Source organism: Uloborus diversus, chromosome 2, assembly GCF_026930045.1.
Source record: "Uloborus diversus isolate 005 chromosome 2, Udiv.v.3.1, whole genome shotgun sequence".
Classification (NCBI taxonomy): Eukaryota; Metazoa; Arthropoda; class Arachnida; order Araneae; family Uloboridae; genus Uloborus; species Uloborus diversus.
Genome location: NC_072732.1, coordinates 97,452,025 through 97,472,776, shown reverse-complemented (window position 1 = coordinate 97,472,776; position 20,752 = coordinate 97,452,025). Strand labels below are relative to the sequence as shown.

The window sequence follows — 20,752 nt, the reverse complement described above, 5'->3', positions numbered from 1 at the left end:
TCACTTTTAATTCTTTTAAGTTATAGATTTAAAAATTAGTTATTCATACCTTTTGGATACGTTTTTGGAATGTAATCGCAGTAAGTTATTTCCTTCATGTTTTATTGTTCTATCTTAAATTTAAAATTCATTAATTATCGTAATCACTTATTCAGTAAGTGAGAATTACAATTTTAGTTATGAAAACATTCACTGAATGGATATTTTGAAGTGATTTAACATGTTTAGTAGATCGTTTTAAGTCTTAATTAAACAGTAAGTGTTTTTAATGGCTTTTTCTCAGATTATTTCGGACTAAAGTCGTGTTCTATCCAACTTTTACTGTTGTTAAATTTCGGTAAAAAATTATGTTTCATTTTAATGTTCCTTAGGAGATTAAACTTGTTAATAAAAAGTGTAACACCATATGCGTCATGAAACTTTTCACTCACATACATCAAGATATTTTATTTCTTTTCCCACAGAAAAAAATGAGTTCAATATTACTGCAATGGAAACGTATAGAGCAGTATCGGCATATTTTTATTAAAAAATTTTTTTCGCATTTTCGTCATGGGTTGTACTTCAGCTTTCTTGTACAAGCTTGCTTACTTGCTTTCTACTGAAAAAACTAAAAGGTCAAATTTCATCATTTCGCTATTGTTAGTATCGAATCCAAAACACGTTTCTTTTTATGTCTCATTCGCTTTATCTTCCGACGTTTAAGTTAACGTCTTGAAAAAAGTTACCTCTTATTTGTCTTTTCTGCAAAATTTATTTCAAAGTAAGAAAAATAATAAAAGTTGTAAAAAAATTGTACAATATTTTAAAAAAGAAAAAAGAATTTTAATGCTTTTTTTCCTTTATGGTTGCAATCAGAGAAAGAAAATGGTTAATAAACAGTTGTAGTTACCTAGGTGATAGTTTGAGCAATCCGAAGCTCCGCCCCTTGTCTTTGGGTCAACTTTCATTTGATGATTTCTTTTGTTTACATTGTAGTGCTTTGTTTACATTGAGTCGTAGGTGCCAAATTTGGCAGCTTTTGGAAAAATACGCCAACGCGACCCGGTTACCGTAATTCTACCTTGAAATTGAATAAAGAAAATGCGCAATACTATCAAACGAAAAACTCACTATATTAACAAAATATTTACAACTAGAATAACAAATTTACAAATTGGACTCCATAAAAGATCATTCTTCCGTGTTTCATCAATTCTATTTATTTTATTTCTAGCTCGCGTTGATCGTCTGCTACGATCAACGCCCGCTGTTGCTAGGATATCCACCAGTCACATGGTTTGGTTTATGAGCAGCAAAAAGGTTGCCATAGCTCGGTCTACTCTTATTGTTATGTTAGTCTATGGTTGAAATGGCAAATTTGTGATAACCGGGATTTAACGTCTAGTCAAGTTGCTTGTGATGCAATCCTGTAAAGATGAGGTAAACTTAACCAGATAGTATTGTGAAGGCTAAGCAGATCCTGATTACTGCATACCCTCGCTTCCAGGTTAGGTTTACCCCCACTACGGAGCAATGACAATGCAGAAATTTGATGCTTGCTTCAGAGAAGCCTTTATTCAAAATTATCATTACAATTACTATTAATGCTACTGTTATATGGCAACAAACTTTTATAACAATGGGTTTCATATTTAATCATTTACTTGGGAAATTGCATGAAATTTACTGTTTTTTGCCCATAACTTTTTGTCCAAGGAACAAATATGGTCAAACAAAGTAATGGGACCTAAGTTGAGTCATCCCCTATCCATTAAAAAAAGAATCATCAAAATCGGTTCACTAGGTGAGACGCTGTGAGTGGACAAAAAAAAAAAAAAAAAACATACATACGGTATGAACTGATAACCGCCTCCTTTTTGAAGTCGGTTAAATAGTTGACAACCTGAATCAAAATGACATATTTCGAAATTGATTTAAAAACGCTTATAACTTTTTTTCTTTGAAGATAGAAGCTAATTCCTTCGACCATAGGTCGAGATATTTCTGGAGTAAAAAATGTCGTTTTTTTCAATGGCGTCAAAAAGAAAACCGTGGGACAATTCCTTCACTTCTTATTGATAGATTTAATGAAGAAATTAGTACCTAAATTTCAGCTAAGTCTAAAAAAGTTTGAGCTAAAAACGCAAATTACTATCGTCGTAATAAAGTTAGAGCATCGAAACAAATTGCTTAGAACGTGGAAAATTCTACCCTTTTCAACGATATATAATATTAATATGTGCAAGTAATTTTTCACCCCTTTATTAGCCAATAATAGGCAATTTACGTGAAATTTGGGTCTAAATTGGAATAAAAAAAGAACTATTTGTCGGATTTTTTTTTCGAATTATAGCCTGTGTTACTCAGTGAGAAGGCACCTTTCATACAGTGAAATAATTTTTCAAATAGGTACAGTGGTTCCGGAGATTACCTCGAACATATAAACACACAAAAATTCGTCCTCTCTTTATAATATTGGTATAGATATAGATTTTTATTTTACATACATTCCATGGGCGATAACGTGACTTTCGAAAATCATAAAACATTTTATAAGAAAAAATACAAGATGCGGTGTATATCCACTTGTTAAGCATTAGATGGGGTTCAAATGAGGCAAGTTTTAGATTTTTAAAAAATGGTTTTTTGAATAATCTCAAATAATTACTTCAAAAATCGTTAATTTTTGAAAATTTTCAAAATTTCAAATTTTATTTCCATGGCTGTATGCATCTAAGGATTATAATAAAATACGCTATGAAACTATCATATAAGGGCTTTAGACTGCCATCTCCGTTTAGTAAAAAAAAAAAAAAACTTTTTTCATGGAGAAAAAAAATCATAAAATCGGTAAAAATGCGTTTTTTTCGCCACAAAAATATTTTTTTTCTTTATCAAAGAACCTAACTAAATTTTCAAAAACGATGTCTAGAGGATATATGGGTCCTTATTTGTTTTTAGAAAAAAGAATTATTCAAATAGGTTAAAAACTTTAGAAATTTTGCTGGTATTTTCCAAAATGACTGATTTTGTGCAGAATTTTAGTAGGCTGTAACTGAAGAAAAAAAAATTTTCTCGCAAAATCCTTTTAGGATATTTTATTTGTCCCTTAGTTATAACTACTGTAAATTTTTCAAAAAAATCGGTGATGGTCATGTGACTTTTCATACCTGCCGGGCTGATTTGAAATGGAATGACTCTAATTTCTTTTGAACGAGCGGGTTCATTTCTTTTTGTTCTCCACTTTCATACGAAAAAAGTTTTACAATGAACGGTCAATTCGCGATAACTCGAAGTCCGATAACTCGAATATCACTACAATTCAAAGTTTTTAGTAAATCCTGACCCCTTTGTCTTTAATTCCATGCTAATTGTTCTCAATATCTCAAAGTTAACTTCCTTTAACTCAAAGTTTTTTCAAAGTTGACTCAAAATTTATTTCGAAAGAATGATAAAAGAAAGAAACAAGTGACTATGAGAGAAAAATTAATTCACTGTCACTTGCAATTCCTGCAGAGTAGACCTCTAAAGCAAGAAGAGCAATTGTTGAGCCAATATGCGATAAAGGAGTTATACACGTGCGGAAATGAATTAGCTTGTTTTCTTTTGTTGCACTGTACTGTTTACACTTTGACATGTTGCTGGACTATGAATTTGCTTTTAAGAATGAATTTCTACAAATTGCTTCAAATTGTCAACTGATTATACCTTTTTTCAAAGGCTGACCAAAGTTAAGATGCGTTCCCTTTCATGCTTTAGTTCGATCATTTGCTGATAAGGTCCTGAGAGGCAGAGGGAGTTTTCTTTACTATTAAATATGTCTAAGCAAGTACTCTGTCAATGATATTAAAAGAAAAAGAGAAACTTCTAAAGTGGTAGAATCCATGAATTCGAATTTGAAACGAATGAAGATGTGCACTTTTCCTGAAGTAGAATCCGCTCGATTCAAGTGGTTCCAGCAATTCTCTTAATATTTTTGATTAAACTGTGCATATTGTTCTTACAAACTTTTAAGTTCTGTAATTTTGTCAGCTATATGTATATATTAATTAAAATATTCGATAGTTTATAATATTAAAATGTCGAAAACTGAAACTAGTTTTATCAAACTTTCGATAAGTCAAAGTTTTTCGTCGGTCTCTTTAGATTCGAGCTATCGCGAATTGACTGTATCTCTTTGTTCATGCGATTTTTTTTGGCTTTTTTATAATGTCAAATAAAACATCTGCTATTTTAAAGTTATTTAAGAAAAGAAAAAACAGTTAATTTTCAGCAGTAAGTTACCACACCTCAGGCAGGGCTGAGGTAGAACTACATGCAATACACCAGACAGCGCGGTTATCACATTCAGAGACTGCAGTTTCGTTCTTGTTAGAACTCATCAGTCTGGAATAGTGAATAATCGAGTTGGAGGCCGATATCATCTCATTGAAGCTGAGATTGTCAACAAACTGGTAGATAAGGTGAATTTATCTCACCAGTGTTGGTGCTCTCAGCTTCAATGACATGTCATCTGCCCCCAGCTAGGTTATTTATTATTCCAGACTGATGGTTCTAATAAGAATGAAACCACAGTTTCGAGATAGGGATGTGATAAGCCGGGCTGTCTGGTGTATTGCATGTAACAGTTTGTTTAATGTTCCTCAGTAAACAGTGTCTGATGTAATCTGCCATTACAAGGAGCTTGGAAATGATGGTCTATGTCCAGGAAGTAAAAAAAAAAAAAACAAACAAGTTTTTCCAATAATAGTAAGGCATAAGGGAGTTCAATGAAATCAGCTGGTTTCTGTGAGAATGGTTGCTCATGAAATGGGAACATATGACAAATTACCCCAGTTGATGACAATTAATTAACGAAATAAAAAAGTTTAAAAAAAACTATGTTTTTAAAAGAAACTGAAAAGTATAAAATAATTTCTTAAAGCTTCATGTAGATTTAAAACCCCACTAAGCTTAAAGACAAGGAGGGCAGGGGGGGGGGAGATCATGATTGGTCGTAACTGCTCTTATAGTTATATGACTGACAATAAATGTTGCTTTAAATGAAAACATTTTGAAACTGTTTGGGGGAACTGAGCTTCCCAGTTTATTTTGATGATTGAAATCGGAAATTTGATCATGTGCATGTTTAAAAGATTAAAATTTTAAAGGCTTAGATTCTTTTTTCCTACTGCTGAAGAATCTCTAGTTCCACTTCCCTTTATCTTTTTTTTACATACAAATACATGAAACAAGAGACTATTTTCTTAATAAATAGCAAATACTTAGTCCATAAAACAGCATACAATTTATTGTCCGTTAAACATTCTAATAAGCACTTTTGACGCATAATAAGTTAATTTCTTGGTAAGCTCCAAATCACCACTCTTTTTCAGTTCTTTAAGTGCAGCATATTGTCCCTCATAATATTTACTTAATTTCTCTAATTTTTCATATTCAGAAGCATCATTCATATGTCTGCACATTTCCTCATGAATTTGCTTCAGTTCTTTAATCTTTTTAACAGGTTTAAATTTTATCACATCTTTTTTCTTCTGGGAAAACTCTTCAGCAAAATGAAAATATTCTTCTTGATTTTTCACCAGGCCTAAATATTTCGTAAATCGAAATCTAATATTCTGCATGATGGGTACCTTTGACTTGCCTGAAGCACAATACTTGTTGTCTGCAGAGTTTCCCACACTATCTAAAAGCTTGTTTATTTTATTGATTTTCTTCTGAGTTAACATAAAAGGATATAAATCTTCTGATGCTGCATTAATATTGTCCCACACAGTTTGAAGTTTTTCCAATGTTTTCGCCTTGTATATTTTTCTCAAAATACTTTTTTGCTGTAATAGAAAATCAATTTGATAAATTTGAAAATAAATAATGATTCATTGCTGATTAAAAAGATAGCGAGGGAAAAGAAAAACAATTAACAAAATAATACAACATGTTTCTAGAAAATAGATGTTTACTTACGTGAAAACAATTGCACAGAATAATTATCTACCGAAAAAACCGGTTGCAATTATGTTAAGAAAATCTACTACATGTTTGTACATTACACCAGCTAAAACAATTGCTTGTACCTGAAACCTGTTGTAATGAAATTCGTTACTTGCTTACAGAGTATGTGTCTTCTTTGTCAAAGCAGACTGTAAATTTAGTTCATATTTGTTGAATTCCCTAGTTTTTGCAGTCTTTGTTCCAAAAATAAAGAGAATAAAACTGGTTTTATATTTTTGCCAGTAGAATGCAGCACTGTGCCCTCTATTTCTTTTTAAATTCCAAAATACAAATGCGACAACCAGCAACAGGCTCTGCACCCAACCAGGCTGGTCCTAGTCAGTTTACTAGTCCCCAATGAAAATCAATGTCCCCCTTGAAGCTATCCACCCCTATCCTCCACTTTTGCCTCTTCCGGTAAGCAGTTTCAAGTGCTACTAAAGTAGTAATTTTTCTTAATTTCCGAAGGAAAAAAAATCAAGCAGTGCAAAGTTAACCACAGTAGCTCAAAGTTACCCCAGGGCCACTCAGTGCCAAGGCGGGCCCCTTGTCAGTTTGGTAGCTGAGCCCCCTCTAACTTAAAACTTGTAAAACTTTACAACTCTCTAGTCTTTGACTAGGCTGACAGCTCTCGTCAGCCCTGACGGCGCCTGCAGTTTAGCAATTTTATAACAAAGGATATCTGAGACATTTTTACTCTGGTCTGTTTTAAACAATCCTCGAGTTGACAAAAATAAAGCTTATCATATTTTTTCTCCCTTGAACAGTACAAAACACCTGGAAATTACTTGTTCTATTTCCCTGCTTCCAGTCAGCAAAACAAGCCCTTTCATGTGACTGGACTAGTAAATTGCTAAACAAGTTGTTAACGGTTCAACTGGGTAAAAGTGTTTGGAAGGTCAAAAATACTGACTTTAGTGAACAAAAATTATAAAATTCTGACCAATACTGACTAAAATTTAAAAACTTAACAAACTTTAGCGTAACAAAAAAAGAGTATCACACTTAGTAAAATAGATGCTAGCTTTATTTGTAATGTGCAGCAACATAATGTAAAGCTTACTTGGAACAAATTTTGACTGAAAGATGAAAGTTAATTTATATATTTAGTGAATAATATGAATAAAACTTTTTTAAACTAGGAAAATAAATTAAAAGATCTTGCAACTGGTCGAAATATTATTAAATGATTAAGAGCAGTTTTTGATTTGCAATTTTCTTTCTTTGAAAACTCACTGGAAAACACAATTTCTAGAAAATTTTTGATCTTGGGGGAAATACGAAGTGAAAAAAATATAAATTGTACACTTAACCCTGTTAATTTTTAATTTAATCTGCAAATAAAATCAACTAAATTATATAAACAGAGGTTAGTATATAATGTGCTCTAGTGTGTATTTCAATACATACACACAATAATACAATACATTTTAAAATATTTTGGATGTGAGCAATGGGACTGTAGAGTATAAAAAAATACAGTAATTTTTATATGATACTTGGGCTTTACCTTTGTCAGTATGTAAAGCAATTTATTTTTCCTATTTCCAAAGAATACTCTTGCATTTTACGGGTAAAACTGTTTGGAAGGTCAAAAATACTGACTTTAGAGACCAAAATTTATAAAACGCTGATTAAATAGTAACAAAATTTTTCAAATATTGACTAACTTTAGAATACTAATCAGCAATGTTATTCATTGTAAAATGGATGCTTATTGTATTTGTAATGGATGACAGCACCTAATTTGTAATGTAAACCTAGACTAAAATTTTGACTAAACGCTATAAACTTTAATTTACATAATTTCTATATGATGATGAGTAGATATCTGCAAAAACTTTTAAAAGTTAGGAGTTAAGAAATTTTTTTAAATGGTAGACAAATTATTATTCAGTTTAAAAGAAATATTAAATGCAAGATGACTTTGGAAGAAAAAAAACTGGTTGTTAAGGTATCTTGACACTTGGGCAGCCTGGTACCCAGAATTGGACAGATCCTGACCATAAGAATGATGAATCTTTACTGCAACCAGAAAAATACATTAATTTAAAAAATCGTTCAAATGTTAAAATTTTTATTAAGTTATTGAGAAAAGTTTTTCATCTTCAATCACATTGCCTTTTCTTTTAAAACTATTGTAAAATTACTTGGAAAACTCCGAAATAAAGCACAAGAGACTGGAAATAAAGTATGTATAACAGAGACGCTGTTTATTTTTTAATTAAAAAAAAAAAAGGAGTATTCTGACTTTAGAGACTGACTCTAAGCTAGTTGTTAATGTGAAAATAATTGTACATGTTTCAAAAAGCTTTAAGCATTTATGATTGAAAAAGAAGGTTTAAGCGGGGTTCCTCAGGGATCAGTTTTAGGGCCTATTTTATTTATTATCTTTATGAATGACATCATTGAAAATATTTCTGGAAGCATGAATTGTTTTGCTGATGATGTAAAAGTTAAGGGATTGTCGAAAATGAACAACAAGTAAAACAACTTCATGAGGATTTAGATCATATTAATAAGTGGGCAGATAAATGCGGTATGGCAGTTAATGTAGGGAAATGTCAAGTGCTACACTTAGGTCATGGAAATGAGGGTATGAGATATCATTTACAGGGTTCAGTCATTAATCAGGCAGAAAATGTTATGGATCTGGGTATCTTAATAAATCAGGATTTCAAGTTTAGTCAACAGTGCAGCATTGCTAGTAACAAAGTCAACAAAATGCTTGGGTTTATCAATAGATCTATTTCAAACAAATCAAAGAAGGTTCTTCTGCCTTTATATAGTAGTTTAGTAAGACCTCATTTGGAGTACGCTTTTCAGTTTGGGTCGCCTTTCTGAAGAAAGATATTTTTGTATTGGAAAGGGTTGAAAGAAGGGTAACTAGATTAGTAAGGGGACTTTCAGATTTAGACTATGATACCAGACTTAATAGTTTAACATGTATAGTCTGGAGCAAAGGAGAGTCAGAGGGGACATGATTCAGTTATTTAAATTTATCAAAATGAAAGAAGTAAATGGATTAAATTTTTGCAGGGAAAGCAGGACGAGGGGTCATTGTTTTAAGCTATTTAAATCTCAGGCTAACTAGGAAATTAGGGAAAACAACTTTAGTAGGGTCGTGGACACTTGGAATAGCTTACCAGAAGAGGCGGCAATGAGCAAGGGGGTGGATAGCTTTAAGAGGGCCATTGATGTTCATTGAGGACTAATTAATTGACTAGGACTAGCCTAGCTGGGCCCAGAGCCTGTTGCTGGTTGTCACATTTTTATTTGTATTTTTCCCCAAATTCCATGAACAATGTATTATTATGCATTAGTCATCAGTAAAATAGATGAACTTAAATGTTAAGTGCAAATAATAAAGTACAAGAATAGAAAAAGCCAGCCAGTAAAGATTTTTTTTTCTTTTTCCAACAAAAAACAAATTGGGCTCTTTTATGTAAAGCAAACTTTTTCGAAACTCAGAAGAAAAATGAGCATTTATGACTACAGAAAAAAATTATAGTACTGCATAATTTCCATATACTTACAGAACTAGTGAATTTACGGTGCTGATTTTCAACTGATGTTTTCTCAGGAATAACAACTTCTAAATTCAAAGAGATTACATTAAATAAAATATTAACCAATTAAAAATAGTTTTGTCTTTTCTCTAATTGATGTATAATGAAATCCTGTTACCACAAATACCGATACAATGAACAAAAGTTTGGTCCAGTTTCAAAACCCATCAAGATAATGTGCATTCTTGATTTAACGAAACAATTTTTTCAAAAATTTATTACAACAAAATGTTTTTCTTTACGCCAGTTTGAATATTTTTTACTTATTGCTAATTTTCGGAAATTTAAAAACAACTTTCCCTAGACGTAACATGAGAACTTTGTTTATGCTTTCAAAACTAAGCCATTCAAGGTGGAAATCTGCTCATGCTGAAACATAAGCTGATGTGAGGCACCAAAAGTCAGTGAGTGTCTAGCCTTGCGCAGTCTATTTCTATGCGCCAAACGTGAGGCACCTAGCAAATTCGCAAGGTGTCTCACAAATACTGAATAAATAATGTGTTTAATTATATTTCAGATACTTAGTCATGGTCAATGTTCCATATTAAATTTCATAGTGTAAATTTGCAAAATGAACACTTTGATAAAACTAAAGTTTTAAGGTGATTCCGTTACAATGAAAAATTTTATCAGTCCCTTAGAGTTCATAGTAACAAGATTTCACTGTATTAAAGAAAAGAGAGGATTTAGTATTTTTTAATTATGTCAGTTAAACACAATTTTGAACATACAATACAATACAAAAAAAGCTTGATGTATGATCAAGATTCACAAAATATAGAACAGATATTTTTCTCATGGTGGGGGGGGGGAGAAGATAAATTACGCAGGGAAAAAAGAATGCATAACTAGAAAGATTCCAGCCCCTATTTTCGACAAAAAAGGAACATTGTTTGACAGCTCACGTTGACAAGTTAAGGCTCAAAACGAAATTTCTGAAAAAGCGGCAAACATAAATGCATAGCATAAGTAAACACTAGTTTGTAGCTTTTTTTTATTTTTAAAACTAAAAATTGTAACTATACATTATTTATTTCTATATATTTCATTATTCATTGATTTTTAATAATGAAATAACTCTTTCATGAAATTTTCAATAGGTCCCTTTAACTTTGTTACAAATGAGCACAACTGCAACATGTGAATGAAACAAAAGAAAATCCATTGTGTCAACCTTTATTAAAAATACAAACTCTTTTAAAATCTTACCTCCAATATCTTCATCTAACTGTTGGATATCACAGTTTATTATATTAACATCTTTCTCTGAATCTAGATCAATCACATCAGGTTTATCTCTTTCATTTGCTTTTTTCTTCGCAAAATAATTGGCCAAAGCATTTATTTGACTTTCAGATGCTTCAGAGTTTTTACTAAAAAAATAAAGGATGAATGAGACAAGACAAATAATAACCATAAAGAGTAAAACGCTAAAAAACTAATATTAAAAAGATATAATACCTGAGATTATCAAAATGCTCAGGCTTTAGCCATTCTTCCAAATCGTTTGGTAATGCCAATGAAGAAGGCTAAAAATAAAAATAGAAAGAATTAAAAGATAAAAACCCTGATAAATATACAAAGTTTAGGTAAACAACAAGTTTGAAAGTCAACACTCGTAAAAAGTACTTAAATAATTTCAATGCTGAAATAGAAGGAACAAAAAGTAACAATAATCAAAACAAACTTTGATATAATTTGAAGCTTTATTATTTATTTTTCTAGTTTGCCAAGAAAGTAAAAATAACAGCCTTTCCCCATTTTAGAACAATAAATTCTGAAGTTTACCTAATCATATATTAATGGCACATAATCTTGAATACAGTTTTCTTGAATATTTATAACTACAAGATTATGTGCCATTAATACATAAATGGCATATAATCTTGAATACAATCTTTCTTTAAGGAGAATATTTTGAACTCATAATTACAATATTCATCAGACTGATGGGCCAAACAATCAATTAAAATACACAAAAACCCTCTTATGCGGACAATTTTTAATTCCCCAATTCCAAGGCAAATAACATTATTAAACCCCTGTCCTGTGGACACCCCTCTATTGTGGACAAAAATATTTGTCCCAATAGTGTCCGCATTAGAGGGGTTTTACTGTTCTTTTTAATTTATTGCAAAATGAGTAAAATTCTAAGTTTCTTTGGATGAGCTAGTATTTGACACACAAAGCATATTGGCCAAGCCAGGGAATGGGTTAACTTAACACAGCTATTCTAAACTTGGCTTACAAAAGCAGAAGCGATAGAGTATACAATATTTAAACATTATAACATTAGATTTTGTCAAATTTTGCTCGCTGCACCTTGCAGTAAGCCATAAATATCAAAACTATTTATGCAATAACTTTTTAAAGCTTTAATATCAAGTAAACTTGGAATGGTTTTGGGATGTGCGAAATAGATTAAATTTTTAAGAGGATTTCTTTTCTTTTTAGATTTTTTATTTACATCTTGCATTAGTGCGATATGAAATTACTTCAATTAAAACCAAAGTTGGTGCCCTGGGTCTGTACTTCATGTGCTCATGCTAATCTGGCCCAGATTATATTTGCTGCTGTAGAACTTACTTTTTTGAATTAGTGATTTATGTATACAACGACTGCAGTAACAAGGGGCTTGCAGATATTTTCTTTTAAATTTTACCACAGGCAATGCTGTGGCAGGTAACAGTAGTAAATTTGTGAATGCATATATTGTCAGAATACTCTGAAAAAAATTTGCACAGTGAAAAACTATCTGCTTACATACAGAAGCAAATCACTGTTATGTCAAGAAGGAAGTATGTAGAGGAGTAATGTAAGAAATGTGTATGTACACATGCATGAAAATAATGTGCAAAACTATATGTTAAAAACAACAAAACCAAATCATCAAAATATTGAAACCTGAAATACAAAACCGACCATGGGGATTATACAAAAATGATCTTATAAGCGGGGAGATTATTATTCTGGTAATAGAAAATACTTAACTAGTGCCTGTTTTTTTAAAAATATATAAGCTAAAATGTACAATTGTTTAAGAAAAGTACTATGTTATTAGATTAATTCTTTTCATTATTTAATTAAATTTATTGCAAGCAAGAAATATTTTTAAACATTTCAGTCTCACTTATGACAAGTCTTTGCCAAGGTTTAGCCATTGTTCAAACAAAGTCTTTCAGTTCATTAAGTTTTGAAATCCTTATGTGATGCTCCTGAATGAGGGGAAAATATCTACCCAAGAATGTTAAATGATCCAACATATTTAAGAACAGCTATTTAAGTTAGAAGTTGAATTTTCAATTCACCTTTTTTTTTGAGAAATGCGGAAAGAGAGAATGCTTTTAATAATTAGAGGTAATGCTTTTAACAATTAAAAGAAGTAAGTTTTGTAATCAAGCCTTCAATGTTTTTCCTAAGAAACCATTTGAAGAAACCCTATGAAAATTTCCGATTTTTATGAGCCATTGCATTGGACTTAGGAGGATTAACATTAAAATTTTCTCATGCTTTTAAATTAAGTCTGTTAATTTTTAACCAGCTTAATTTGTTATGGAGTCACAGCCATTGCTGCTTGGAGTCATGCATAGTTTTTACGGGATATATTTACTCAAGCAACTTTTAAATAATTTTGCTATATTTGTGATCTAGGAAACAATCCATGTAGTGACATCAGCATGGAAAGTTTCGACCTACGAGAACAGAAAATGCTTTCATGTTTTTGGAAGTAGAAATTAAGGGTAAATTGAATTAGGGGAAGGATTTTAGCACACAGAACAATTACGCTTATAGAAGAGGAAAAGTGTTTCATACTGAGAAGATTGCATTATATAAGTTCTATATTTGTGATAAAGCATGTATTAACGACAGATTCTGGATACATTTATGCATGTATACAAGTTCTACACATGCAAATATATTAATTAAGCAACATGTTTAGAGACTAAAAGTGAGAAGGGAAAAGTTTTTTTTAACAGTTTGAAGTCTATGCCCGAGCGTCACTCGGGTTGCCCTTTTTGATGAAGTTAACTAAGCCTGAAATTCTCTCTGGGCCAAATTTTTACTCTCTTAGCTATAAAAGTATGAGTTATATAAGTTTCTAACCATTTTAGATACTATCTACCAACACTTTACTTTCAAAAAAAAAAGAGAGAGATGACAGCACCAAGCAGAAATAACTACATTAAACGTGATAGAATTGGGGTTTGAATTCGAGTCTTTAAAATGTACTACACAAAATTTTTTTTTATTAAATATTTTTTATTTACAAATAAAATCTATTTTCAGATACTTGTTTAAGATTTAGGTAAGTTTTTAATTTAGTCTATGTAAGCTTCTAAGGTTAAAAAAGATGTTTTTCAAGGTGGAACTTTTTTTTTCGGGGGGGGGGGGGGGTCAAACATGCTTTTTCCGATAATTTCTCACTAAAAATTGATTCTTATTTCATTCAAATAGTGCATTCATAACAAAAGAAAACATCTTGAAGCATGTAATACAATAAAAATCACTAAAATACACATCTTCCAAGTATTTTTTAAAAAATCATGGAAAGCGCAAAAAAACCGCAGTTTGGAGGGAGATAATAGCTCAGAACTGAAAGTGCTAATTTTTCCAAAGTTATATTTCAGGACGATTTTTCGAGATCATCTGAAAATTGTTGAATAGAGAAACAACTGTAATTGCTCGGTGGAAGAAAAAGATTGCAAATGTGATTTTTAAAAACATACCTTAAAGGGATCTTATAAGATGAAACAAAGACTCAGGATGGACTTTTTAAGCAGTAAAATATACAGAAAAGTCAGCTGGAACTTTTCAAAAGTGATTTTATATGTCTGCGAGGTTTGACTCTAAATTCACATGCATGCAGCTTAAAGGAAAAAAAAAAAGAATGCATATTTCTAAATAAATAAATACTCACCCATTCCCAACTTCCTTTCTTTAGTTTTGTGAGCCATGGGAAAAGTTTTTTGTAAAGATCATATATCTGTACTAAAACAGCTTTGAACATAATGCTGAAAATAATAATAATAATATTTAAATTTTATTGTATCTTGCTGTGAAAACTGAAAACAGATTTTTGGATCTGACCAAAGCTAAAATAAAATTAGAAAGTGTAGTGTACTTAGTGGTAGAGGCCTTAAAAAAAGCATTAAGTTAAAAACTTCTGAATATTCAGCAAACCTAGGACACTCTTTTGTGCCTTTAATCTCGAATATTACATCAGAGGTCTTCAACCTTTTTTACTCAAAGGCCATGTTGTAAATTTTTGATGAGTTAAGATGGACCAACAATCCAACAACATTTCAATTCAGATGATTCATTAGGCACTGCTACACCCCCTCCCCCATATATACACATTTTTTAAAAATTAAATTAGCAGGGTTCAAAAATATATTTTCAAAAATATCGAAAATAGCTGATATTTTAATATCTATCGAATATTTTCATATTGTATAGCCAGGAGCGTGCACAGAAATTTTGGAGCCTGTGGCAGATGACTTTTCCGGGCACCCCTCCATATTGTTTACCCCTATTTTACTAATTTTTCAAATATTGGGCTACCTTCAGCCTCAGGCCAACAGGTGTCCCTTCTCCCACCCTGTGCTCGTCACTGAGTATAGCTGATATTTTCAATCAGCGCAAACTTGACTGTTTAAAGAGTAACTGCTTCCTCAAATCCCTGTTGACTATTTTCTTATAATTACTAGCAGTACCTCCACAGCGATGCCTGTGCTAAAAATTAAATGGAAGTCCATTAAATAAAAAAAATTGACGCCCCCTTTTTCTCTGATGTGAAATGATCATTTTTCTTTAAATAAAAGGCGTACACACCTTTTCAAAAAAAAAAAGCTGTTAAAATTTCTTTGGAATTTAAAACTTCTCGTCAAAACATTAAATTAGATTTACAGTTGCTTTAAAATTCTATTTAGTGAGTGAAGCGGTTTTTTCTGCAATTTAAAATATTTTGCCAAATAAACAAAAAAAAAAGACATCAAATAATCTCTTTCAAACGTAAAAATAGTTCAGCAACTCTATTGTTTATCGCCAAACTCAGTCAGCAAACACGCTATCATAATTCATCCTACTAACGAAAAAAAAGAATCCTGTGGAACATTCGAAATCATCGTCAGAAAAAAAAAGAAGAAAATGTCGTACATTGCACTCGGATAAAAACAAATCAAAAGTTTTTTTTTCTTTCAAAACAAATCGCCAAAACAATGAATTACATTTACGGTTGCTTTAAAACAATAACCCTAGACTGAACTGCTCAGCACCTAACTCGCCAAGCGATCACGCTACCGGAACTTGGCCCTTTTGCGAGTGAAGCGGACGTTTTTTTTTTCTTTGGCAATAATGTTTCGCCAAACAAACAAGTATAAAATGACATTAACAGTAGCTTTGAAATCTTTATATATTAAGAGTTGCGTTGCCTGGCTTTGCCCGGTATACCTTGAAAATAAAAATTGTGTCAAAAACATATATTTAACAATCAGGCTCAAATAAAAAAAAAAAAAACCACTATGCAAAATTACCCTTCCAAACAATGACGACAGATATTAAAATACTTTTACGAAATTAAAATGGAGTTTAAAAGCATAGCCATGGAAACACGAAATAAAATAAGTTTAAGAAATTAAATGCAAAATAAGGAAAGAAACAATGGACTCAAAAAGCGTAACCTTGGAAACGTGAAAATAAGATGGTTGACAACCTGAATCAAAATGACATTTTTTGAATTTGATTTAAAAATGCTTGTAACTTTTTTTCCTTTGAAGATAGAAGCTAAGTTTTTCGACCATAGGTCTAGAGAGATCTGGAGTAAAAAATATCGCTTTTTCCAAGAGTGTCAAAAAGAAAACTGTGGGACAACTCCTTCACTTTTTATTGATAGATTTAATGAAGAAAGTAATGCCTAAATTTCAACTTAGCCTAAAAAAGTTCCAAGCTAAAAACGCAAATTACTCCCACCGTAATTAAGTTAGAGCATTGAAACAAATTGTTTAGAACATGGAAAATGCTACCCTTTTCAACGATATACAATATTAATATGTGCAAGTAATTTTTTTCACTCCCATATTCGGGAATTTATCTGAAATTTGGGCCTTAATTGGAATAAAAAAAGAACTATTTATCAGATTCTTTCAAATTATAGCCTATATCACTCATTAAGAAAGCACCTTTCATATAGTGAAGGAATTTTTCAAGTAGATGCAGTGGTTTCAGAGATTACCTTGAACATACAAACACACAAAACTCCGCCCTCTCTCTTTATAATATTAGTATAGATAATACATCAACTTTAAAATTAATGTTTCATTAATTATTTATATTCATAAAATATATTTTATGTCAAAATTTACATACCTTGAATGGCATTTAAGTATACAAATAATTTTTAAAATCATTTGTTAAATGCAATAATTTAAAGTAATAGAAATAAAATATAACATAACTAATATTGATACTGGCTCTTATATTGGATATTTACATTTCTTTTCATGTTCTCTGTAAAACTGATCACATATATATATATATATATATATATGTGCCGTGAAAAAATCACAGAAAAACATCACAGTATCATGCTCATAAATAGAAAATACCTTGTAAAATTGAAACATGAAAAAGTTATTCAAAACCATATGAGGCAGTCAGAAGCAAAGAAAGTGGGCATTTTCAAGTTTCAAGTAAAACCCATTTGGAGATAAGGGCCTAAGTAGGCTTGCATTGAAAAGTTTTTTAAAATCATGTTGTATAACAGCACCTACCAGGGCTACTAGTACCAGGGCTACTCTTGTCACAAGACAGAAGGGACGCTCACCTACTATTTATACTGGTTGTCGCCAAATATTCAATTTTGCCACTTACATCCATTTGCTTTTCACTGCATCATATGTAACTTTTGTGCAATACTATAATATGTAATACTTGTATGTATTTTAGAATCAATATTTTGCTTTCAATTTCTACCAATTTTAATTGAATTACTTAAGCATTATCTGCTTTATTCATTTTTCTTTACTTAACTACTTTTACGAGTTTTATATAGTTCAGAAATAAGAAATATGCATTAGTCAGTGCACAGCCGTAAGACATTTTCCTTTTTTCTGACAAACTTTTAACTTTACACTAGGCATTTTTAATCTATATTAAAATTGTTACATTTCTAATCATTTTATGAATATAAAACAAAAAAGGAATACTATATTTACATTATATAAATGATACATTAGCATGCTGTATAAATATAGTACATTACTTTTGATTATTCTTAATAATAAATGAGTAATATTAATATAATTAATGCACATAATTTTTACATTGCATATGTTGCACTTGAAAAAATAAATATTGCAAACATCAAAATATTATGATATTTTCAAAATAAATAATGGATATATATCGACTAACCTTTGTGCTCAGTAATAGTTTTTGAGATTTTCTAGTCCAGTTTTATTAAAATATGCTTAAAAAGGAACAATTTTATTATCTTTTTATTTTCAGTTCTTAAGTAGGCCATAGGTTGGAGATCCCTGTATTACACAATTGCATCTTAATTATTTCTCATATAATTTTTTTTACAAAGCCATTTAATTTTCTTAAAATACACCACCAGCTCAGTTATTCCATCCGAGGACTGCAGTTTCGTGCTTTTTAGCACTCATCAGTCTGGAATAGGAATCACATGAGCTGGTGCCGAAAATCCTCTTAAGGGAGCCAAGAGAGCCAAACTGGTAGCTAATGTAGAATTAGCACACCAGATGAGTGACCGCAGCAATGGTGCAGTTCAACTCAAAGATTGATGGCAAGGCATGGTATTTTGTAGTAAGTTACCCCCCTAAGCCAGGGCTAAGGCAGAAATACTTAAAATAATTCTTTAAACTTTAATTAATATAATTATTTTATGTATTTCTGCCTTATCCCTGGCTTAGGGCGGTAACTTACTACAAAATACCATGCCTTGCCATCAATCTCGAGTTGAACCGCACCATTGCTGCGGTCACTCATCTGGTGTGCTAATTCTACATTAGCTACCAGTTTGTTTGGCTCCCTTAAGAGGATTTTCGCCACCAGCTCATGTGATTCCTATTCCGGGCTGATGAGTGCTAAAAAGCACGAAACTGCAGTCATTGGGTGGAATAACTGAGCTGGTGGTGTATTTTAAGTATTTCTGCCTTAGCCCTGGCTTAGGACGGTAACTTACTATAAAATACCATGCCTTGCCATCAATCTTTGAGTTGAACCGCACCATTGCTGTGGTCACTCATCTGGTGTGCTAATTCTACATTAGCTACCAGTTTGTTTGGCTCCCTTAAGAGGATTTTGGCCACCAGCTCATGTGATTCCTATTCCAGGCTGATGAGTGCTAAAAAGCACGAAACTGCAGTCCTCGGATGGAATAAGTGAGCTGGTGGTGTATTTTAAATATTTCTGCCTTAGGGCGGTAACTTACTACAAAAAAAAAAAAAAAAAAAGCCATATAATCTAATGAAATTAGGTTATGCTATTACATTTATTTTAATTAGTTATCTCACTATGTTAAACAAATGTTTTAGTTTCATAATAAGTACATGTTTCCCACTACAGAAGCATTTATAATATATTTTTTTTACATTTTTATAAAATCATGAAAAAAGATTTTAGACAAGATTTAAATTTTTAGAGTATGTTAAAATAATACTAATAATTAAATAAAATGCCATCGATACATATGAAGCAGTGAGAAGCAAAGGGATGTAAATGCAAAATTTAAAAAAAAATGGGGATAACCAGTAAAAATAGTAGGAGGAACCTCCCCTGAGTTTTAAGAAGGCAAGATACTAGTACAAGTAGTTCTGGTGTGTGCTGCTATACAGCATAATTTAGAAAAAAGCTTCAATGAAAGCTTACCTAGGATCTGAACTTCAAACGTGTTTAACTCAATTGAAAAAGTCCACTTACATTCTTTGTTTTTCGCTGCCACATATGGGAAAAAAAGTGAATTTACAATTAAACATTACATTGCAAAGTATTTTAAATTCCTTGTTACAAAGCAAAGTTTTTCTTTCAATGCGTAAAGGTTTGAAAAGAAACAATCTATTTCTAAAAAATTTCAAACATATTGAATTTATGTTGTTTTCCAAACAACTGGTGTTGAGCAGAGTCCATAAATAATAATAATATTTTATTCCTAATTCAATAAAAAAATTAAAGCTTTTTCAATAACAATATATTTTAGTTAAATTAAGATGTTAAAACAATTCCCTTTATTTGAAAGATATGTGTAACCTTATATTTTACTCACTGTAATCTAGCTGTCACCGATGTTGCCATAAGTAAGTCAAGCAAGAGATGTCCAACATTTAACTTCTGAAGAAGATAACTGAGTTGGAATTAAAGAAAAGGTTAAAAATGCAGTGTTTGGTGCTAGTACAAAGTAATGAATCAAAGGTTTATAACATAATTACATACTTTATAAAGGATTTTTATATAACACTGGGATGGCCAATATTCTGTTACATCTAAAATGGCCAGAAAAAACCAAAATGACCAATCTTTGAAAGAAGCTGTAAAACTTGCATAAAAATGTATAGACAGATTGAAAGTAATTTATGCTTGTTCTAATATGAATTTATACGAGGTGTGGCTATTAAATAATGAGACTAGTGCTGTAAAACATTTTATTTTAAATTTATACATACTCAGTTTTTATAGCTTTCAATATACACCCCTCCTCTATGCTTAAAACCTTCCATACGAATTTTCTATTGTCTGAAACTTTTGCTGGAAATCTATTTCTGTGAGCTCCTGCATGACGCTTGCCAATTTTTCTTTTACAGATTCAACGGACTGAAATATTGTTCTTTTTAATGCAGATTTGACCTTGGAGAACAGATAAAGTTCACTTGGTGCCAAGTCAGGCAAATAACTTGGCTAGAAATGTCTTGACAGACAATACGGAATGTGCCGGCGCAGTGTCTTGATGGAGAACCCACGACTTGTTCTACCACAATTCTGGTCGTTTTTTTTTTCTTACTTTCATGGAGTTGAGCAAGCACCTCACGGTAGTAATGTTGATTAGTTCGATATTTTCGTCCATTTTGAACATGGAAGAACGATCCAGGCGGTCATCATCGACAACGTATTCTCGGTCATCTTGGGAAATGCTTGAACCATTCAAAAACTCGTGTGCACATGATAAACATTTATCTCCACAAACTTCTTTTAAT

General features: G+C 31.4%; 1 protein-coding gene across 1 annotated transcript; it reads right to left on the bottom strand.

Annotated features, from left to right (window-relative positions):
- Positions 1-5,260: 5,260 nt before the first annotated feature.
- Positions 5,261-19,893, bottom strand: LOC129217320 (uncharacterized). The gene is made up of 6 exons (XM_054851601.1): positions 19,828-19,893; positions 14,461-14,554; positions 11,004-11,071; positions 10,752-10,915; positions 9,510-9,568; positions 5,261-5,813 (listed from the first exon to the last, which is right to left on the bottom strand). Exons 1-6 carry the CDS (start codon positions 19,854-19,856, stop codon positions 5,271-5,273), a joined length of 957 nt encoding a protein of 318 aa, XP_054707576.1. The 5' UTR covers positions 19,857-19,893; the 3' UTR covers positions 5,261-5,270.
- Between the last annotated feature and the right edge of the window lie 859 nt (positions 19,894-20,752).